Here is a 24,376-nt window from a genome sequence, read left to right as displayed (position 1 = left end):
TCAGCAATAGCTGCGGCAATAGAAATCTTGCGGAAGCTTAAGCTCGAGCCCTGCTATCTAGGCTTTCTTGGTGCTAGCCCCTCTTACCTTGCCTGGTCCCTTCAACCTCCTGATTCCCTGATTTTGAAATGGTGCTGCTATCAGCTTGTTTTCCTTGCTGTCTTGGTTCTTCCATCGCAATGTGCTTTGTGTCCAGTCTAAACCATTCATACAACACCCAGCTCCATCCTTCTACGGCCCGCAGCCCTGTTCTCATGTATGTACCACAGGTACTCCTAGCAGAATGCGTTCTAGTTCTAGACCCCTAGTTCTGCCTAGAATCCCATGTGCAACTGGACTTTTTAAACTGAATAAATCCTCTCTACTAATCTTCAGCATGTGGGCCCTGTCTGAAGTCCAGCCATTCCACACCCTGCATCTTACCTTCACTGTAGCTCCTCCAGCCATGTCTTCTTATTCCTCCAGTCGTTTTGCCACTCACTCCTACCTGTTGTTTTAGCAGTGACACAGCCACGTGTAGAAGCCATTCCGGTAGGATCCTGACCATTGTTAATGATAACGTTGTTAATGGGGTACCAAGGAGTGACGTGAATCATGCTGAATGCTTACAGCAGCAACAGGTGACCTGAGTGGCAGTGGCTGTACAAGGTGATAGAAATGATTGTTCAGTAGAAGATCGAATCCACTACACATTGCCTGGCTGCCCTTCTGCTTTGGCACCTCTGTTATTTATTTCCCAAGCATCTTCTGGATGCACTGTGCTAAATGTTGATATGGCCAAGGAAGTGGGCATCTCTTCTTCAGCACTCAGTGTTCAGTCGTGGGTAGAGCCTTACAGATAGTATCTATGTCCAGGTTTCTTGTCACCCCCGAAGCCTTGCCTCTGTGGTAGAAGAGGTTTCTTTTGTGAACTTGTTGATACGGTATCAAAGAGCATGAGAGGCAGGAGAGTCTGTGCTGGGCTCTGAGGAGGGTCCCTCCCTCACAGCAGTTGCGGTGACCACAATTCTCAAGCCTGAAGCCGTTGACCAGGAGGTGGCCGCAGCTTCTCCTCTCTGGAGTGCTGTCCTGGCTCACAAGGCTCACAGCCCTGGCACAACGCAGGCCTGCAGACGGGTTTCATTTCACTATAGAAAAACATACAAGCAAGAGAAGGACGATGGATGTTGTCCAGTAAGAAAGAAACAATTTGCCTGGAGCAGTGATTTGCCCTGGTCTCAGACTGGATTCTTTGAGAACAGCAAGAGTAAATGGTTAGGAAGCAAATACTAGCACTGGTGGCCTTTCTGCATTGTTACATTGGATGAGTCTTTGTAAAGAAATGGCTCAGACGATGAGAGAGCTGCATGTGAAGTTGCCCAAAGAGGGCTTCAGGAGATTGGAGACAGGACAATGTATAAAGATAATGAAGTTGCTGCTGACAAAAATATCAGTGATCTTCATTTCGTTTGTTTTGTTCTAGCACCATAAAGATGGAATTCAATTAAGTCATTAAGAAAAAAGATAATTAAGTCTACAGCTGTCCTTCCATGCAGTTTGTGCAATTGAAACCTTTCCGTGAACCCCTTTCTGATCAACCAAAGCTGTCTAATGCTCAGAACAGCCCAGGACAGAGTCAAAGCAAGCGTGCAGCTCCTGGCACTGCCTTTCCTCAGAGAATTGGACTTAGTAAACAGGGATGTCTCTTTACAGTAGTTAGGAGATGCTGTATGTATACACACACACACAGCTAGAGTTAGCAAACAGAAGGCTCCTATCTTTAGCCGTGATTCTGTGAGCATAATATAGGAGCTTGAAAGTTTATGAAATGCTGTGCCTGTGATTAGGGGTAGGAATCCTGCTTGGGGGAGCTACTTACTGAATTCGATTTCTTGCCAAAGAACTTTGGAGAAAAGCAGTTTTTAATGGAGCTTCTTTAAGGAATGTCTGATTACAGCCTCTTCAAAAAACAACTACAGAAGCTATGTAAAGATGACTTAAATCATTTGTCATACTATCTAAACCATTAACACTCTTTGAGTATGTTCTTTTTAAAATGAAAAAATACATCAAGAAAGAAGGATGCTCCTTTTATAACTATCCCATGACAACTGAGTGACAGATTAGTCTACAGACAGAAACTTTATTCACAGTGGTGACTGTCAGGAGGAGGAGGAAGTTAATTACTTGAGCCTAGTGCCATGAGACTTAATAGAGGCCTTGAAATGTATTTGTTCTCAATTCAATATAGCTCCGTCCACTATAAAGCCCATGTGGTTGTGACTCACTTCTTGGCTCCTGAAAGTATAGGAAAATACAAAGAAAAAGGTTTTTTCCTCTAAAGCTTTTCTACCAAGTGTTCCTGGTTTCTCTTGCAGACTTAACAAACCTGGTTATTCAGCAACGTTTACAACTTAATTAATGTTGATGAATAGACATAAGAACTGTGAGGTTGCCCATGCACAAACTGGCTATGGAAGAGCATTCTTAAGTTAGCCCCCAGGAAGTGCTGTGTCAAGCTAACCTCAGTATCAGTAACTTCTGTGGTTTAAGAAAACAAAAATTATATGTATGTTAGCAGGTGCAATTCTTGAGTATTAATTTAGAAAACTGAATGAATTCTTAACCAAGAACACTTGGCAAATGACACTGAGATTCTAGAATATCCTTCCATATAGTAAACCCAGTTAGTAGAGAATAGCTTCCTACTAACAGGAAATTATTTGGGTTTCTAAACAAGTCCCAGAGCTGTTGTTCCTTGGAGATTCTAGTGGTGAAATGTTAATTTTCTCAGGAAGAGTTATCTGAGTGTTATTCTCGTGCTCTGAGTGGAATGACAGCTCCTTTCTACGGATTACACACCACAACTTTGATAAGGATGTAAAAATGTAAAACTGGACTTTATATCAACATGACAGAAGTTTTTCCTTTGTAGGAATTGGATAACTTATGTAGAAAAAAAATTGTTTATGCCAAGTAGTTTTAGAAACTGGCTTCTAGACATTATCAAAACCCATGCTAAAATTCCTTCTCCTATTGTAAATGGCATATAAAAGACATAAATCCATAACTGTACTTTTAAAAATATTGCTGCTTGTTCCTGTTTTCTCTGTATCTGCCTAGAAAGTCAGGAAAAGATTTGCTGTTTACTGTTTTTTAAGGAAGTAAGTCCACACAGTGAAATGCTTTAAACTTCAAATCAGTATGGAAACCAGCTAATAATTCCATACTCTTCAGACTTACAGATGAAGGTAAACTATACTGAACTGTGAGTGTATTTGATCTGTAGTTTGAAGAACTGCTGCCTTGAAGTCATTGTTTAAGAGCAATACTTTGCAAAGTTTGTAGCCTTAAGTAGTGCTACAGTGCTAAAAGGTTTGTTCTAGAACAGACCAAAGCCCCCAAGGTTGGAATTAGTCTTGTGTTTGAGGAATTAGTCTTTGAGTTTGAGTAGACTGCTTTCCAAGGGGGCACCCAAACATGCTGCTAGCATGTATCCTGTTCTGTAGGGCATGTTGGGCAGGTCTCTAACCAAAGGCATCGTGGAAAAAAAAGAGAAAAGGGCTTGAAAACAAGGTTCAAAAACTAGTAATGGGCGAGAATTAATCTGTTAACGCAAGTCCATACAGACCTGTATCAGGAGTAACTCTGGAATGTGTATTTCTTCAGAAACATGGGTGTTCAATGCTCCTTTTTGGGCTCTTTCTACAGTTATTTGGAACAAAAATTCTTTTCTTCATCCTGGTGCTGCTTTCTTATCCACTGCCCTAAGGATGATCTCTGCCTTGTTTTTCTTTCATCACTTGAGGCCTTTGCTCTTGCTCTAAGGTTTTATCTTAGGGAGTTAATAGGAATATTTGACATGACCTCTACAGCATGGGCTGGACGTTGACTTGACTATGCTAATGCATGCTAGAGTAGGTGAGCTTTTAAGTGGATAATTATATTTTTCTCTAAGTTTTGGAGTAGGATTTGGGTGTAGGGAGTGATTAACATGAAAAAGTGAGCCAGTTTTCTCAAATATCAATTTAAAACAGAGGAAGCTGCAGACAGCTTGTTCTTTAAAAGGTACAGATGTAAAGTTTAGAAAAATAAGTAGCACGAAGGCTAAATCCATGAGCAGAATCTTTGCGGAGTTTTTGTTAACTTAATTCTGGAGCTTAGGGTTTTTAAAATAGTGATAAGAATGTGCAGTACTAGTGAGGTCAGGAAGATGTTGCCAGTGACTCTAAAGCAAGTATCTGAAGTATCTATCTGTCAGTCACAGTTGTCAATAAAGTTCGTAAGTTTTTTGGGGAGAAAAAAAAAATCAGGTACGAGTTCAGCTGAGCCCAAGGACAGATGCAGAGTGAGGATGCTTTGCCCTCCACACTGCTGCCATGGCACTGAAGATGCAGCTGTAATTCCTGAGTCCGTGCTGGTCAGCATCACTAGCATCTCTTCTGAAGGAATCCTTCATATTTCTTGGAATTACTTCCTTACATCTGTAGGTTAGACTACCCACTCCTGTTAATCTAGTCTTGTAAAGGAAGCAAAGGGATATTTTGTTCGTCACTTACCTCCTTGGCATTGCCTGCGGACATCACACCTGAATGGCTGGGCACAGTGCCAGTCCCCCCTGCATCCCTGGCATGCATGCAGCCTGCTAGCAAGTATCACTTCCTGCGGCGTGTGGGAGTGCTCTGCTTATGTGGAAATGATGTGAGGGGGGATGTCTAACATGGTGAATTAGGTAGGCATGCCTTTAAATTCCAGCTCTTCCATTTAATAGCTGTGTGATCTTGGGCTTAGAAAAGCTATTTTATTTGTCTAAGCCTCAGTAATGGGGTAATATTAATACCTATTTCACAATGCTACTGTGAAAATTAAATAAGATCCATTTAAAACACTTCTACTACTCATAAATACCACATAAGCACACAAGAAATATGAACTATTTTTATTGTTCCACGAAACTAAGAAAGGGTTGGGAACCATGTGTCTTCACTTTTGTACCCCACACTTCTAGCACAGTGGCTAGCCCATTGTTTGTAATTATTTCTTTGTTACCTGAACTGTATAACAGAAGTTGAGATGCCAACACTCAAATATTTAAGCCAACAGCAAGGGAAGCCTTCAGTCATTAAAATTCATTAAAATCAATTTATTTTAATTTAATAGTTGTCGATCTACTGTATGTAAATCATCTTAGTAAATTATACTTCACTGTGAAGTCTTATTTTGTAAAAGTTGAATAGATCAGAAAGAATATGATTATGTAAAGATTTAATGGAGTGTGTATGTGTGTATTAAAAAAGCTAGCACTTTGAAAAGTCCATTATTCTGAAAAAGTGGTTGAAAAGTTCTCTTTTTGTAAAAGGCATCATGTAGGTAATTTAAATAAGTTTTAAATATTATTTTGGAATACACCGTAAAATCTGAATTCATTGTGAAGGAACCCACATTTTATAGCAATTAAAAATGAATGTATGCCTAATAACATATCTGAGTTACAGAACTGTGATAATTGGTTTCATATTGGTAGATCATTTCAAACAACCCGTCTTGCTCTGTTGCTTTGATGTTCTGATTTCTATTACCCCAGCATTTTGTTGAAGAGAGTCTCATTCACCTTTTGTTAAATGAGTTTCATACTGGTCACTGTGCAGTAAACAGATCCTATTCGGTTCTGGCCCGTGCTGTCATTCCGTACTTGCTTTTTCAGTAGGGCTAAGAGAGCAATAGTCTAGATACCCAGGAACTTTTCGTTCCATCTTCAGCCATGTGGACTGCATATGCCAGAGCCTTAAAGTTAAAAAAAATCAGAGATGGTACAGAACTGCTAGCTTTTGCTAATTTCTAAGTAATAATGCTTACGGTCTGAGAGTCTGAAGATTTTTAAGGGAAACATTTTAGACACAGTACAACACTTTAAAAAGCCAAATGAAAAAGTTCTTTGTTGCTTTAGCATCTATGCAGATGGACAACTCCCTTACTTTATAAAGTTCATGTACTGAGCATTTTTGAATAAGAACCTTAAAAAATAATATCTCATGGTATATTTATTGCAACATATTGGTACATTAAAATCAACAGAAAGAAGAAAACAAACCAGCTAGTATTTATTATTTATTAGCTAGTAGATGAGCTGTCACTTCCAAAGTTAATTATTGAGTGAATATTTTCTCTTTTAAGAAGAGAAGAAATATCTCAAAGCTTTTTCATGCAGAAAGTGTTTATATTTCAGCTCACTATGATTAAAAATGCCATTCCATTGTGCTTGGGTTTGGCCAGCATACAGCTTTCTTGCTGAGAATTCGCTCTCATGCGGCTGTCATAGAACTGCCCATACAGCCTGTGACCTTGCTGGGTGTTAGGTGTCTCAGCCTCGCCAGCAGGCTGTGCTGTGTCAGCTCAAGCAAGGATTGCCTGGTTCTCTTTATAATCCTGCCCTCTGCTTTGTGATCATCTCTTTATATTCAAAAGAGAGATGTAAAAAAACTTAAGATGTATTTAGGACCAATTATTATGCAAAGGATCAAACTTGGCATTGTATATATTGCTAAATCTCCATAACGAGCCTATGAGCTAGGTATTAATTTACCTCCATTTCAGAAAGGAAGTAACAGGCTCAGAGCATTTCATTTCTCCTAGCATCACGAAGCAGTTAGAAAGTGGAAAGCCCGGATCCAGACTCAGTTCTTACACCAAAGCCCGTCATGTAATTTCAGTACTGCTTTTCTTACTCTATATGAGATTGTATTATTTGGGACATTTTAAGTGTCTGTATTAATACTTAAGTTCATGCAGTATTAATACTGGCTAATGTGTAATAGATTTGAGCACAGATGGTTTATGTTTTCTTTCAGCTTCAGTAGAAAATAGTTTATTCCATTATGTACACTATAAAAAAATTACATTCCTCAAAATGTTCAGGAGGTACAAAAAGAATCCTCTGGATTATTGAAAACCTAACATAAGATCTAAACCAAATAGTATTGACTCTTCATTTTTTCCTACAAAACTAAGATAGAAAAGAAGACTAAACTGTATAAGAAATAGCAAATGTCAGCTTTTATTTAACTTTGTATTATGAGCTTTGCAGGTATCTCATTTAATTTGCATAGGCTCTTTTGTGTGTATTAGAGGAGAGAGCTGCCTCCTCTGTCATGTCCTATTTTGTGTCCTTGGCACAAGGAGATAAATCACTGTCTCTAGAGGTTGTAGCCTCCAATTCTTTTCTGTGCAATTAAAGTATAGAAAAGTATTAGTACCTTTTGCTGCATGCTAAAGAGAATTCTCTGTTAATTGGCCTTCTTCAATAGACCACACTTACAAATATGTCACTCACTACTAATAATGAGAATAATCAGAGCTGCCATATAATGGAGAAAATTGTGTGCCCAGAATTCTGCCTGATATTTTATAAACTGTTAGTAATTCTCACTAAACCTAAGAACAGCATCATTTTCCTTTTTACACAGATGAGGAAACTGAGGACACACATTTAGTAAATAATAGAACAAGGATTCAAATGCAGGTTGTCTGACTCCAAAGCTGTGTTCTTACTCCATTAATTAGTATCTTACACTCTTTACCGCCATATAGACTAAAGTAAAGAATCTTCCCTTAAGCCCCATAAGGGCCTGGAAAAGGCAAATCTGATACCAGGCCTTATTTGTATTTTATCAGTGTAGTTTCATTTTTTTAAAACAATCCCAAAATTTTCTATGTGCCCTTAAAGTAAGCAGATTTCTTTTTTTTTTGTGAAAAGATTTGTATGCATATCAGAGAAGTAGCAAAGAAATCTAAAATAGGCATGCTTAGTGTAATTTTGAAACCTTTTTCATTAAATGTGGATTTTGGTATTTCTGTCTGCATTTTCCTACCTGTGCAAACAGAAATCTATGTTTTATAAAAATGTATAGCCATTTATACCAGTAGATATGCTTATACATGTTTACTAAAGTAGCAGTATGCATTACTTTCTTTGGTAATTATGTATTCTTATGCTTTAAAAAAATTGTATAGTGATTTAAATTTCACAGATTACTTTCACATTCATAAGGTTGAGTGACTAGGCACTATTACGCCATTTAACATACATGCAAACTGAGCCCCTACTCACATGGCTAGTAAGTGAAAAAGCAGGCACATAAGGTATGAATAGACAGTCCACAGAAAAATATGTAAAAATGGCCCTCAAACATATTTTTTTTAAGTTCATACTCATAATTAGAGAAATGCAAATTAAAACAATGCTGAAGAATCATTTTTCACCTATCACAATGACAAAAATTTTTAAGTAGGACAACATGTTTTAAAAGTTAGTAAGAACGTGGGAAAGCCAGTAATTTCATAGATTGCTGGAGGGAATGCCAATTGATATAACCCTTCTAGGGGGAAATACCAAGGAATTTATACATGTATTTACCTTTTGACCTAGCAAGTCCACTTCTAGGAATCTAGAATCTATTGTAGAAAGTATACCTCCTTACAATATAGATGTATATGAATTCATGGGTTAGTGTGCATACTATGTTTTGTAGATCTATCCACTAAGAGATCCAAGAAACAATGACACCCACATAGTAATGAGCATACATAGCCCTCAGATCTTGATTTCTAAACACCATTCCCCAATAAAAGGAATTAAAGCTCCTTGGAGAAACAGTTGATTTCAGGGCTAGAGCAGGGAAGATACAAGCTAAGCTTGGAGCATCTTGTGGTGCCAGAAGGTAAGGAAATGCTCAAAAAAAAAGATGAAAACTTGTTTAAAGAACGTACAAGCCAACCTTAAGTTTCTCCTAGTTGCCAAAACTGGAACATTTTGACCAACAAAATAAATAATAATGATATCAGATTTTTAGTCCTTAAAATAAAATAAATATCCATTAATCCATAATGATATAAAAAATAAGTGGGAAGGAAGGGATGGCTCTTCCTTACAGAAGAATTCCAATTAATAAATGTAAACAGAAAGATGGTAACAAAAAATCATTAGATGAGTACCATGTAGTAATTGTTGCAAACAAGGTCCATTGAGGGATGCTAAAATTAAAAGATACAATTTTGAGGAAGAACAGGATATTTACATAATTTTGGGGCTGTTGTAATCTGAAGGCTTGCCCTGGGGTGTGGAGGAGCTGCTTCCAAGATCGCTCACAGACATGGTTGTTGATTGGAGGCCTCACTTCCCCTACAGAAGGCTGCTGGTGGGCCCCATGACAATGACGTTGTCCTCCAGAGCGAGTGATCCGAGAGGGAGAGCAGAGAGGAAGCCAGAATGCCTTTCATGACTTATTCTCTGAAATCACACATCAATTTTGCCTATTCTGTTTGCTCAATATTTTTGAACCACCACATTGAGAAAGGGCATCTCTAGTCAGTAGCCCAGTAATTCTTTTTTTCCCTAACAGTTGCCACTTAGCCTTTCACTGCCTGTTTCCAGTGCTCCCAATATTGGTTCCTTTTTGTAACCTATTCCAGCACAGGTCCTGGGCAGGATTATTGTGATGATTGTCAGTGGAAAGGAGGAGGTAATGTGAACCATTCCCTGTGCTCTCCCATGGGGACTGATTCCTTACCTCAATCTTACATTCCTCTCTCCCACTTTCTGTAACAAACTGTCTGTGAACCCATAAGACTATACAAGGCTCTCTAAGAGCAATGATCATTTTTCATGTCTGTCTTCATATATACTATATCATATTCGTATCTGTTTCCCCAAGGCCTACCACAGTGCCTAAAAAGTTCTTACTACACTGATGGACAGCGACTGTAATGGGGTGTGCGGGGTGGGGGGGACTTGTGAAGGGGGGAGCCTAGTAAACATAATGTTCCATCACGTAATTGTAGATTAATGATAACAACAACAACAACAAAAAGTCCTTAATGGGTATATGGGTTTTCTTTTGAAATGTAAATACTCTTTAGAACCTTCTAATTTAGCTTTCTGGACCTTTGTCTTTCCTAAACTGAAGAAGTCCAGGCAGAAAAGATTTCCTTCAGCCTCTTGCCTATTTCCTATTTTCACAAGCAGAACTCTGGAAAACTTTTCAAAGATTCTCTTCTTGCTTCAGGTTGCAGAGGGTTAGCAAGGCTGCTGAGGGCTCTAGTCTGTGACAATGAAGACACACACACAAAAAAAAACAATGAGAAAAAGTAACCCCATGAATGCCAGGAGTGGAGGAAAGGAAAGCTGGTTGAACATTATTGGGCACAGAAAACAGGAAGGGATGACTGCAATGCTTGGAAGGATCTCTCCTGCCTATGTTGGCCAGAGATGGCCTTCAGTGCCTGGTTTCCTAACTGAATCCTCCCTCTGGTCTTTGCTCCCCATTGCCCCGCTACTTCTAGAAAACACTGTATTCTCCCTCTTGCTGGCATACCAGTTCCTGTTGCAGACCCTTCTTTCTGGGCCCCTTTCTCACCTCTTCCCATTCCTAGGACATACCCACTCCAGTCTGCCCTCATTGGACAGGCTGCAGGTCTTGTTCTCCTCACCTTCTCACCTCACTAGGACACCAGATTTGGGGTTTCTGTTGCTTCTTCCTCCACTTAAACCAAAGGCAGTTTAATCCCTTCTCTCATCTGCCTGGCTCCTGTGATCCCAGCCCACTGGGGCCTGATCCTAGCTGCCCGTCACCCCTCTTCCCATGTTTCTGACCTGGGGAGGTGAGACACAGTAAATCCTGATATTGAGGAGGAACTAGGTTTGTTCAGACTAACCCACCAGCTTAGTTTGTATAACATTTTTCCTATGGAGAAAAATAACACTAAATAAATGACCTCCAACAGACTTTTCTCTTGAATTAAAATTGTTTATAAAATGTCAGAATTTTTATGTGGGAATTTAATAATATTTTATTCCCAGTTATCTCATTTTACAGTTTAAGAAATCAAGTCCAAGTGGGTTAAGTAATTTTTCTACAGTCGTGTTTTCTGTTACAAAATCTAATATTGCAGCTGACAGAAGTTCACATTCAGAATGAAATCAACAACAATTTTTCTTCCAGAATAGAAATTTTTGAATTATTCTAATATTGTGTATTAAATATTGTATTTCACATATATATGAATACATATTTAAAGGAATTATAGTATTTTTCTTTCTAATCCAGATTTAGGTCGATCTCGAGAGCTGCAATATGTGTACGTGGATAACAACATTCACCTAAAAGGCTTGCCATCCTATCTGTATAATAAAGTCATCGGGTGCAATGGGTAAGGCTACATATTTCATATTTATGCAATAGCTCAACTCTTTTGCTAGCTTTGTTTCCATTTCATTATTTGGTCCTGACAGAACTTAGAAATACATGAACTACTTTTGATTATCTGTTCAATTTTGTCTATGTCCTTAATATGCTAAGCCAAAAGCTAAGAATATTAGGCAAGCAATTGAGAGTGTTGTACTTTAAGTTCAGTTAGTAAGTGTGCGTTCAGTCAGTAAGCTGTGTATTATTTTCCAGTCAAAAGGAAAATGAAGCCGTGCATAGCATTATGGACTTAGTAGGCACAGAAACTGGAGAAATCTGCATTCTATTGCAGCGGTAGTTTTACTACAGTGATATCCTAGTATCTAGACCTTTACCGTTTGCAAGTATTTAGAGCTCAACATTTGAAATAGACCCTCAATTCAAATAATGAATCTAGCAACCAAAACAGATGTTTCAGTTAATGAGAAAAGATAGACTTTTATTTTCAGAGCAACAAACAATCTTTCCTTTTCACTCAGGCTTTTTGAAAGATGGCCTCAGCTTTTCCTTCTACAACAGTGGGACAGAAACACCTTGAAGTGGTTCCCAGAGTGGCATGGAATTAACACAGGACAGCTCAGCTATCAGAACCTGCTTTTGACTAGCCTCACTTTCCTTACTTAATCAGCCAAAGGGTACCAGGAACACCTCTGAGGCCACTTAGCCAGCATGTTTGACTCTGTCCCTGTAATGCCCAACCCCCTGCATAACCCGGCTCATACCACATGTAGTTCTAGCAAGAGAAGGGACGGTGATAAGCTTGTACACAGAGGACAGCCATTGTCCTTTGGCATAGCTCCAGGGGGTGGGGACCGAGCAGTGATTGCTCCAGAGAGGGCAATCCTAGGAGTAGTGGCCTTCCCTTAGGAAAAATTAGTGGTTATCTCAGAAGAGCCCTAGATGAGTTCAGTGCCTGTATAGGCTGATGAAATACAATCGAATGTGTGGTGGTGTTTTTAGCTCAGTGATTTTTCTATGGTTGAATGTGACAGCTGTGATACTACTCAGCCATTAATCCTAATGATCTTAAAGGATCTGTAATATAGCCTAATTCTTCCAAGTGGCGAGTAAAGCACTGCAATCACCAAGATACATGGAATGATGCAAGCAAGCTCCAAAGCCAAAGGCAGCTTTCCTCCACACCAAAGCCTTCAGAGACTGCACTGAAGTGTAACTTAAGTCTCTACCACAATTAAGGAATCGCTTTTACTTAAGATAAAAAGCCTTCTGCTTTGGTGTGTAGACACGGATATTATTGACTGCCAGAAAGTTCTGTTGTGCTGAGTAGAGATATATTTTTTAATCTTTCACTTGGTATCTGGTAGCAGAGGTAGTGAATCTTGAGAGCTCAAGTCTTTGAGACTATAAATAGTAGGCCAAAATATGCAAACTATTAGCTAATAGTCTACATGTTTTATTATTATTAACACCTTCCTTTGATAGTAGTAATAAGAAAATAAATAAAACTATTACTTAAAGGACAGTATCAAACAGTTTTCTAATATTAGTAGTTTTTAGAGTGTAGGCAGTCCAACTTATAAATGGGCTGTGATCCAGGAGGCACTCCTAGTCAGCTGTTCTAACTCGGAATGCATCTCTCATGGAAGTTCTGGTGGTTGTATTCCCAGCCAGCTCATTGAAAGACTATTTAGCCCATTTTGGACCCCCAAATGGTACTTATTTACACAATATTTTATGGCAAAATGTATTCAGAATTCGAATAGATGGTGACTGCTGAAGCCTTGGTAACAGAATGAAGGGGCCTCTTCTTTTGTGAATAAGCAAAGGGACTCCCCCTGTTCCAAGTCAAAGTGGAAATGCTGTGGGCAAAGGAGGGGCAAGAAGTAGGACAAAGCTCTGAGGCATTTCCAATATAAAGAGTAAAAGGGTATCTGAGGCCTTAGAAAGCACACTTTTGGATTCTGAACAGGGATCTTGGTTCGTTGTTCATTCAATGACTGTTTATTGAGCAACTACTCTGGTCACTATGCTAGACAATGGCCATACATTGATGAGCAAAATGATTCCATACCTGCCCTATTAACCTGGACCTTATAATCTGGCCAGGGATCCAAACAAACAGTAAATACTTGAACAAACTGTTCTGATTCTCTTTAAGGCAATAGTATTTAAGCTGAGAACATAAGGATGAGCACACTTGTTCTTCCTGCTTCTAGCCAGCTGTGGGCCCAGATATGAGAACACAGTAGCCTCTGCTGCACTCTACCATCTCTGAGACAGTATGATGACCCTTTTTGGGTTGAGAGACTAGGAGAGTTAGAGCAACAACGAGCAAAGGGAACACAGCTTTAGGCGACTGTGGCACAATATGCTAAAGTAAAGTCTGATATATGTCCGATTCACACTGCAGAAGGAAAATTGAGAACTAGATATAAAATCTATAAACAGGTATAAAAATAACAAGTGTTGTACAGTTTACAAAATCTCAGAAGCCCCACAAAATTATCTTTGATATTCATGGACATGTGAATGAAGACAGTATGTCCCTATTACATATGCTCTCCTATTTGCCAGATAATTATTGATAGCAATAATAGCATTAGCTTACAGGTTGGCACTGTGCTAAGAACTATGCAAAAGATAATTTAAATGTTTATTCTAATATACAAAAGTAAATGTAATACAAAAAATAAATATCCCAGGAAAGGCAGAGTGATGGAAATTTAGAGCATGGAACTATCCTTTATGACCTAGCCTTGAAGTCCCACACTGTCATCTCTGTTATATCCTGTGCGTTACGTGAGTCCACCCCCATAGTTGTGAAGAGACCACATCAGGGGGTGCATGGCAGGAGAGGGTCACAGGAGCCTCGTGGATGCTGGCTCGTACCGCTTTCTTGCATCCACTGCTTTTTGCTAGCCTCATGGAAAAGTATGATATTTATTTTGTCTGGGTTTTTCTTATTGTTACTACAAAAGTAAATGTCTCCAGTTCTTCTACATTTTACCCAGAAAGAGAAGTCTCTTCCGTGTTAGAATTCTAGAGAGTGGTAATTGGCACATTTGTTTACCCAGGAGGAGAACCTAATGGTAAAAGTGATCCTATACCAGAATTATTCTTTCAGTTGTCTGGTTACATGAGAAAAAGAACACCAAGCCTGCTTTGCTTTTTCTTATGTACATAAGTAATTATAACTGGATTTGACTACAGATTGATTAAATTACTTGATTAAATGGTTTATTAATGTAACCACCCAAGGTAACAGAATTGTTCATATGAGAAATATGTTCCAGTTCTGAATTAAACCAGTAGACTAGAAAATACCCTTTAGATCACTTTAAATGTGTCTGAATCACTTCAATGGACTAAATATCCTTGAGTCCATTTTCAGGTGGGGTTTGCCTTCACACCCAAAACAAGGAGAACCGCATCTCTGTGAGGCAGGCACAAAGCAGCCTACCTACCGGTAAAAAAACTGAGACCGAGCTTGTAATTTGATTGCAACTAGGTAATTAATTGCTTTTTTAAAATAAAAATATTAAAACGCCTTATAAGTTTTAGAGGAACTTTACAGTTCTCCACAATGTAACTTATACAATGTCTAGTATTATATAAATTTATATAAAATTATGTAACAAAATTATAACATGTAAAGAATAAGGAAATCATTATTATTTAAAATTATGGAACATGTGAAGAATAATGAAAATGTGACCTGTTCTCAAGGAAAAGACAATCAAGAGACCAACCTGAAATGACCCAGAATATTGGAATTAACAGACAAGGATTTTAAAGCAACTATTCTCAATGAAGTAAGGAAAAATAAGTTTGCAGTGAATGGAAAGACCAGAAAAATAGAAACTATCAAAAGGAAACATAGAAATTCTAGAGCTGAAAAATACAATATCAGAAATAAAAACTTTACTCAATGGCTTAACAACAGAGGAGAAGTCAGTGAACTTGGAGGTAGATCAATAGAAAGATTCAGTCTGAAGAACATAGAGAAAAAAGATTTGTAAACAAAAGTGGATGCAGCCTCGGGACCTGCCAGACCATGTAAAAAGCCTGATACATGTATAGTTGGCATCCCAGAAGGAGAACAAGGAGAGAATAATGCAACAACAGCAAAAATGTTTAAAAAATCATGTCTGGAAATTTCCCAAATAGGATGAAAGACATGAACGTACCTTTCCAAGAAGCTCAACAAACCCTAAGCAGTATAAATTCCAAAGAAAACCAAGCTGCTGAAGCCTGAAGATAAAAAAGAAAATTGTGAAAGCGACCAGAGAAAAATGGCAAATTATGTACAAAGGAATAGTTCAAAAGACTGTTACCTTCTCATCAGAAATTTTGAAGGCCAGAAGAGAGTGGAACAACGTTTAAAAAATGCTAAAGAAAAAAATGGTCTACCGAGCAACCACCAAAAATACCTTTCAAGAAAGCAAAATAAATACATTCTTAGGTGTAACAAAGCTAAGCCTTAAAGGCAGCCCTGCCAAGCTGACAGACCCTTTTTCCAGACCAAGGCTCATTCCTTCTGGGTGGCATAGTTTCTTTGCTTCTCCATATCCACTTTTCTCCTTTCCTTGTCCTGTTACTTTAAGCTGAAAAGCTTTTTTTTTGGCTAAAAAGGAAGGTGAATCCAGTAGCAGCTCCCACAAAGCATGTGGACAACATAATTTACTTGCTGAAGAATGAAAGATAGTTATTTGGATGCTTTTGGTAAGGGAATTCAAATATTCTTTGTTAGGTGGAATTGTCAGTGTGAAAAATGCGTGTGAATTGATTTGCTAAATCACAGACATGTTTTGGAGCAAAATCTCGGTGGCAAAATGGTGTTACTATTCATTTAACTTGTTTAGGGTTAAATGTTAAGGGGCAGCTCTGAAGACATTGAGTTGAAAGGAAATTGTGTAATAATTATAATTGTGTAATAATTATAATTAAGCCAAAGGTACTAACATTTGTAACAGATTTCAACTCATTTTAATAACTCACTAAATGGTTCAAATATACAGTCTGTTTTGGGGCCACCTCAGCATTTAATCCAAAATAATAAAAACTATTGAGTTTGAAACCAAAGATACCAAGGCATAAATAATTGTCGGCTAATATTATTTCATTTCATTCTGAACTGAAGCATATCATGGGGCTTCCATCCCTTCTTACTGACAACTCATTCCATGATTACTTCTTACCGAGATGAGCGACACTAGCTCACAAGGTAGATAGATACCCTTCCAGCCTTCCCTCCCACTTGCCAGTTCTTCATGTTCTCTAATCATTGGGGACTGTGTCACTTCATGTGCCCTGTGCATTTACAGAGCTGAATCCTTGTTCCCTTTCCCTGGAATATCATCATGCAAATTTTAGTTTGTAACAACAGATACCTTCACAGCAACATCTAGACTGGTGTTTGACCAAATACCTGCATACCTTGACCTAGCCAAGTTGTTACAAAAATTTAACCATTACACCAGGTATTATAGTATATGATCAAAAGAATCAAAATATAGTATATTATCAATAATAATCTTGTTACTATTAAAAAAAGAAGGCACAGCTGTAAACATTGCTTAACCTTTACTGTGTGCCAGGCAGTGTGCTCATTGACTTGCCTGATTATTGTGCATAATCCTCCCAGCAACCCTTGCAATATTATACTCATCTTAGAAAAGATATTGAAGCTCAGAAAGATTGTCTCAGGTCACAAAGCTAGGTGGTGATAGAGTTATCATTTGCTTCATTGTCCATACTCTTACCTCTGGACTTTCCACACTACCTCTCATTTCTCCTTGGTCTGAAATCACCTCTGTATGTTTGAGCCCCTCTACTAGCTCCTTGAGATCAGAAACAAAATACCTTTCTCGCTCCTGTACCATTTCATGTAGCAGAGTGGATCTTTAGTCTGGTGAGAAAAAAGGAGGTTGACGATGGCCAGCAGAAAGCTCTCTAACTCATGTGAATTCCTCCCTTGCAGCCTGCAGTCTGCATAGCTGCGGCTCTTCTCCAGTGTTAAACAGAGAAGGCATTTAATGGATGTATCGTAAAATGAATTTAATTAGCTCTTTATATCTAATGGCGAAGAGTAGGAACTTCTGAAAGAATTGTCAAGGGGAAATTAGACCTTATATAAAATGAGGATCCACTTACTTGTTAATGTGAGCCTGTTCAGTGATTGCAGTCAGACACCTGTCTTTTTAGTTACTGGAGGTGAGGAAGACATTAGGAAAAGTCTGGCTTTCAGTTTTCTAAACCTTTATTTGCTCCTCTATATTGTTAAATTCTTTGGGCAGTGTCCACGTCGAGTTCATAGTTGGGCTAAGAAGCAGCAGCTGTTGAGGTAGTGACAGTGTGAAGTAAATATTCACAGATGACTTGCTGGCTTTTTACTTCACATTTTCCTTGTGTTTGTGGTTTTGCTCAGGGTTCTCATAGTATGACATGGCTATAAAGTTTGGAAACAATTAATATTATTTTGTCATGTATATTAGGGTTCTCCATAGCATTAGAACCAATAGGATTTGTGGTGGGGAGGGGAGGGGGAGATTGATGTATTAGGAATTAACTCATAGGATTATGGGGTCTGGCAAGTCTAAAATCTGCAGGGCAGATGTTAATAAAGACAGCCTTGCGGAAAGTAAGGTATGTGATTGAGAATCCACAAGGAAATGGTAAGGCCGCATGCATTCCTAAGGCATCTTTCTGCTTAAGTTCTCTTCTTTTTGTACCAACTAATGGAAGAAGGTCATTTCTTAAAATTTGGCTAAAGGCTTCTGTACTTTGACCCTGCACATCAGTGTAAATCTCATTCGCTTATGAAAAGACATTACCAGTAATTTTGAAACCCCTGTGTAACCCTCTCCAATTAAATGCACCCCTCTTCCCCAAGGTTAGCCATTATTCTTAATTTTGTATTTATCATTCAGTTGCACTTGGTTATGATTTTTAATATATGTAAATATATCCTGATATAGCATATTGTCAGGTTTTCTATCTTTATGTAAATGGAATCATGCTGTGTGTGTTCTTCTGTGACATGCTTTTTTCATGATGCATTTTGTTTTTATTCTCCAGCTTGCCATTTTTCTCCTCTTTAGAGAGAAACTGTTTGAAAGCAATGTCTATACTTGCTATCTCCACACCAGTTAGGCTTTTATCCCTAATTCTACATGAAAATTGCCATTTTCAGGGTCACCAGTGACTTCCATATTGCCAAATTCACTTCTCAGTTCTCTTTCTTGGTCCTTCCAACATTGGACCTGGTTGATGATTCTCTTTCTTGAAACACCTTCAGCTGGCTTCCTGAGCACTGCCCTCCCATGGTTCCCCTCCGGCACTGTCTGCTGCTTCGTCCTCGCTCCCCTGATTACTAAATACTGGGCTCAGGACTCAAAACTCTTCTCTAGCTGTGCCTGTTCTGTAGGTCAATGATTCTCAATCAGGAATAGTTATTCTCTACTCCAACGTATTTGGAAGTGTGTGAAAGTTTGGGAGGGGGTTGGCTTTTAAAATGACTGGTGTCTTTCCTGCCGTTCGGTGGACATTGCGACATATCTTGGCAACGCACACAAAAGTTCTAAACAATTAAGAAAGTGTGCCTCCCACCCCCAGCAAATTCTGAGAGCACCCCCAGTGAGAATGCTACTAGGTTATTTCATGACATCACGGTTATATTTTAAATATCTGTGCACTGACAACTGCCAAATGCAGAGCTGGAGCCTGGACCACTTGCCTGACCTCCAGAGTCTTGCATCCAACAGCATCTAGTCGGCATCTCTTCATGTGTCTGACAGGCAGTTCAAAACTAACACATCCATAATAAGCCGCTAGTTCCCTTACCCCCTCTGCAATCTTCCACGATCTTCTACATCTGAGTTGATAGAGACTCCATTCTTCTCTATATAGGGAAGAACTGTTAACATTACCCTAGGCCTCAAATTGTATTATCTCCCTACAGAGTAACTGCCCAGAAGTTTGGGGATCATCTTTGGTTTCTCCTCCTCTCACATCCCACAGCCAACTCACGACATATCCTGTTGGCTCTATATTCAGAAACATATCCAGGCTCTTACCATTCCTGTCACCTTGACCTAAACTACCATCATCCTGCCCCTGGATCCTAACAGTAGCCTTCCTACTTCTATCGCAGCCTCCTTGCAACATTCTCTGCGTAGTGTCTGGTTGTCCTGTTAAATCATGACTCAGACCCAGTTATTCCTCTACTCACTCATCTCCCCTGGCATTCCATATACCTAAAATAAAGCCAAAGTCCTGGCCATGCCCTGTGAACCCATGCATGATCTGCCACACCTCTGAATTCCTCTCCTTACACTTTTCCTTTCTAACTCCACCTCAGCCATGCTTACCTCATCCCTTTTTCTTGAACACACCAGACTCCTCCCTCAAGAACTTTGCACTTGTTTTTCTTAATGTAATTACCTTCTCTGACCTACTCTATCCAAAATAGCAAACCCACCTTCTCACTCTAGTTACTTTTTTACCCTGGTTAATTTTTCTTCAAAGTCTTCACACCACATTATTACAACTTCCAGTTTACTGTTGAATTCTCAGTCTTAGACATAGCTTCTTAGACATGTTTAAAAATGGTTACTACAAAGTTTTGTATGTGATAATTATGTCACGAGACATATTTTTAAAAATTATTATTTTTAAATCTATTTCTCTTGATTTTTTAAAATGCAGTCTTATCTACTCTTGTACCTGGTTATTTTTGGTTGCCTGCCAATGTAGTATATAAGGAACTGTTAACACTATCCTAGGCCTCAAATTGTATTATCTCCCTACAGAGAAGACTCAGTATTTGTGCTTCCTATCAGTTTATTGCTTCTCAACTCAAATGCACCCTTTTCCCTGGAAATGGACCCTGTAGAAATTTCTCCTTTGTCACCTGGATTAATATAAGGCTTTTTCAGTAGAGAGCCCTGGAGTTGACACTGCAAGGCCAGAACAGGAGGAAGGGGCTTCCCTTCCTGCTTCCAGGGTGGTGTTTTCTGCACAGCAGCTGGCAAAGGGAGACCCAGTAACACCCACCTCAGCAGCCCTCACAGACCAGCTGAAACCCAAACCCCCATGTAGTTTACTGCCCCTTGGCGGACCACTCCTGCAGACAGCCCAGGTACCTCCTGCCCAGTGAACTGACTGTGGGGGCCAACTACGCCCTCTGGCATATTTTCCGCCCCCCAGCAGCCGGCCAGTCTCTCCAGCAAGTTTCTCTGTCATCTGATAGGCTGCTTCTGTGCACTAGCTGCAGCCCACAGCCTCCAGCAAGTTTTCTTCCCCAGAGCACCGCCTGCCCCGTGGCCGCCATGCCTTCTCCAGAGAGGTCTAGGGGGAGGCAGGCTTTCCACGTTTGTACGTAACTTCCTTGCTTAGTATTCCTAAATTCCAGAGGCAGTAGTTTCTTTCTGCAGTTGCTTCTATACCCGTTTCAGTAGTTAACAACCTTTTTACTTAACAATTCTTACAGCTCTCCCTCTTCAACTTACTGGTGTGATTTTGTCCCTTGGCTGGCCCCTGACTGACGCGGTGACCTTCTGGCAGTTTGCTAGGCTGTTACCAGTTTGCAGTTGCTACTCCGGTATCCCAGATGAGATGACTCAGAGTTAGGCTCTAGTCCTTGAGATGGCCTCTACTTTCAGTTCCTGCTTATTCCAAGAGCCCTTTGTGGGGAGCGGGAGGGGAGATTTATGAGTCCTCTGCCTTCCGAGAGCGGCTCTGGCTACCAGTGTTTAGCCCTCTAGCTCAGGTAGGCTCTTGTGCTTCCAAGCAGTCTGATCAGTAATTGACAAACACTTAAGGAAAGAAACACTTTGGGGAGGAAGCAGTCCCAAGTGCTAGTTTTTAACTCACGTTTCTGTCTTCTCCGGGATCTTGGGTCCGTAAGTTCTCTCGAACGCCCTCTGAGGCAGTACAGCAGATATTTTACCCAGCCTTTATGTTGCCTTCAGTTGGCTGCTATTGCCTGGCTTGCCATCACTAGAAGTGGAACTTCCGTTATAAATCTGTTAATCTCTTTCATATCTGTTGTATTAGCTCCTTTTTTTATTTTAAAGTTGTGTATTTTAAATTTCTTTCTTATTCCTTTAATCAATACATGTCACGTGTAATTTTTATTTCAAAGAACCAGTTTGGGGTTTTATTTCCCCTTTCTACTGTTTCCTTTTTATCAATTTTATCTCTTGCCTTTTTCAATATCCTATTCTTACTTTGTATTGACTTTGCTTTGCTTTCCCTAGAATTTTTCAAAAAGCTTCATTGAGATATAATTGACATAGGGTAAGTTGCACACATATGAAGTATATAGTTTGAAATTTTTTGACATATGTGTATATATACATACATACCTCAGAAGGCATCACTACAATTAAGATAATAAGCATTATTATCTTAAGATTCCCTTGGTAATCCCTCCTTACTTCCCCTCATCTTATCTCCAGGCAACCTCTGATTAGTGTTCTGTCATCAGAACACATTTGTTATCTTCTAGAGTTTTACGTAAATGGAATCAAACAGTATATACTCTGTTTTAGTCTGGCTTTTTCACTCAGTGTAAGGATTTGGAGATATATCCATGATGTACTGTGTATCAATAGTTTGTTCATTCCTTTATATTGCTATATAGAATTCCATTGTGTGGATATACCACAGATTGTTTCCATTTACTTCCATTCACAGTGTAAATGGGCATTTGCACTGCTTCGACTTTTTGGCTTCATTATAAGAAAAGCTGCTATGAACATATGTATACTGTCTTTTAATGATCCTAGACTTAAATTTCCTCGGATAAATACCTAAGAGTGGAGTCTCTGGATCATACAGTAGGTATGTGTTTAATTTTTGAAGGTCCTGCCAAACTTTAAAAAAATAATTGTGCCATTTTACATTCCCACCTACAATATAAGAGGTATTTAGTTCTCCCATATTTTTGCCAATGCTTGGAATGGTCAGTCTTTTAAATTTTATCCCTTCTAATTGGTGTGTAGTAGTATTTCATTATATTTTAAATCACATTTCCCTAGTGTGCCTCTTTTTGTGTCTTATTTGTCATCCATATATCTGCTTTGATATAGTGTCTGTTTCTTTTTCCCATTTTTTCTTTGTGTTTATGTTCTTATTATTGAGATTTGAAAGTTCTTTATAGATTCTGAATATAAGTCAACTGTCGTATGTATACTTTGTAAACATTTTCTTAGTCCTTGACTTGTCTCTTCATTATCTTAACAGGGCCTTTTGAAGAGCAGACATTTTTTATTTTAATAAAGTCCAGTTTATCAATTTGTACCATCTTGGAAATTGCTTTTGGTGTAACCCAAATCACAAAGGTTTTCACCTATGTAGTCTTCTAGAATTTTTAAGCATTTAGGTTTACATTTAGGCCATGATTCCATTTTGAGTTAATTTTTGTATATGGTACAAGTATGGTTGGAGTTCCTTTTTTTTTGTATGTGGGTATAGAGTTGTCCCAGCACCATTTGTGAAAAATACTACCCTTTTTCTACTTTATCGACTTTGTACCTTTACTGAAAGTTAATTATCCATATATGTGTGGGTCTGTTTCTGGATACTCTTTATCTGCTCTCTTGGTCTTTTGTCTATTTTGACATCAATACCACAGTGTCTTGATTACCATACTTTTAAAGTAAGTCTTAAAATCAGGTGATGTTACTCTTTCAATTTTTTTTCAAAATTGTTTGACTAGTTGTTTTGCATTTCTGTATAAATTTTGGAATCAGATTTTCAATTTATATTTTAAAGAACCTGCTATGGTTTTGATTATGTTCAATCTGTAGATCAGTTTGCAGAGAATTAACATCTTAAAATATTGAGCCTTCTAATCCATGATCACAATAAGTGTCTTCATTTCTCAGCAATATTTTATAGTCTTTAGTGTACAGATCTTTGACATCTTTTGTCAAATTTGTCCGTGTTTCATATTTTTCATAACATTGTATATGGTAAAGTTTGTTCAGTTTCCAGTTGATTGTTGCTACCACATAGAAGTACAAATAATTTTGTATATTGATCTTGTACCCTCTGAACTTGATAAGCTCACTTACTCTTAGTTCCAGTAGGTTCTTCGTAGCTTCTGTTGGACTTTCTACATACACAGTCATATTTACCAGGCTGTGGCTGAGTCCCTCTTCCCAGAGTCAGCTGTTCTCGTCAGTCAAGTCTCTGCTTAAATGTCACCACCTCGGAAAGGCCTTCCTTGATTAGGCAATCTAAAGTAGTAGAGCTCTCACTCCCTCTCACTCTATTCAATTATATATTTAGCTCTTTATTGTCTGATTCTCCTCACTATCATAAGCCCAGTTCCAATCTTACATATGTACCTAACAGAATTGTATGCTCATATGTATCAAATAATACACAAAAAAACATGTTTTTGTTGTTTCGAGCCGACTGGAGAATGGTTGTGAAATCAGTTGAATTCTAGGTCAGATATTGTTCCCTCTGTAAAACCTTTCCTAATTCCTGGACAGAGTCGGTCACTCTGTCTTCTCTGACCCAACATTACAACAATTTATCATAATTATTACACTTGAATTCTAGGTCAGATATTGTTCCCACTAAAACCTTTCCTAATTCCTGGACAGAGTCAGTTATTCTGTCTTCTTTGACACAACATTATAACAGTTTATTATAATTATTACATTTTCCAAGGGAAGGGGTCATTCTTGACTTTTTAAAATTTAAGTATCTTGACTGACTGGCATATAGTAGGTGCTCTGGAAACATTTTCTGGTGGGAGGAATAAGCAATGAAGGAACTTCTAATGAACAAATAAGCCAAGGGCTTCTGCCTGCCAGTCCTGTGCCCTTCCCCTCATTGCCGTTTCTAGTTGAGAATAGAGAGATTATCTCCTGTGTGTTGGAGGGCCAAGGTTTGTTGGCATGGTTTGTCATTAGAGAAGGAAAGTATTGAGACTTTTAGGTAACCTCGTGGTCTCAGACAGGTGGGGGCATGGGATGAGGCTCCAAGGGTTTTGCAACCCTGCCACCAAGGAGCAAGGACATCTCCACCTTCTGTGACGAGACGATGCAGGGAATCCATGACTTGGCTTATTCAAGAGGTTTGCCAAGAATATTTTCCCCACAAGTTTATGGAAGGATCCAATAAAGTTATCATCTACCATTAAAAATCTGTTTGCTTGGTTGGGATTTTTCCCACAC

At 38.8% G+C, this 24,376-nt stretch overlaps 1 protein-coding gene across 4 annotated transcripts in view; it reads left to right on the top strand.

Moving 5' to 3' along the window:
- LRRC28 (leucine rich repeat containing 28) overlaps positions 1 to 24,376 on the top strand; it is a 148,233-nt gene that overhangs the window by 99,976 nt on the left and 23,881 nt on the right. For all 4 annotated transcript variants that reach the window (XM_036878656.2, XM_036878658.2, XM_057494834.1 and 1 more), the window contains one exon: positions 11,082 to 11,184. In XM_036878656.2, the coding sequence (XP_036734551.1) occupies positions 11,082 to 11,184 (103 nt within the window). The remainder of the gene's footprint in view (positions 1 to 11,081; positions 11,185 to 24,376) is intronic.

This window comes from Manis pentadactyla, chromosome 18, assembly GCF_030020395.1.
Source record: "Manis pentadactyla isolate mManPen7 chromosome 18, mManPen7.hap1, whole genome shotgun sequence".
Taxonomy (NCBI): domain Eukaryota; kingdom Metazoa; phylum Chordata; class Mammalia; order Pholidota; family Manidae; genus Manis; species Manis pentadactyla.
The sequence above is the reverse complement of the archived record's forward strand: the minus strand, read 5'-3'. Positions and strand labels throughout refer to the sequence as shown.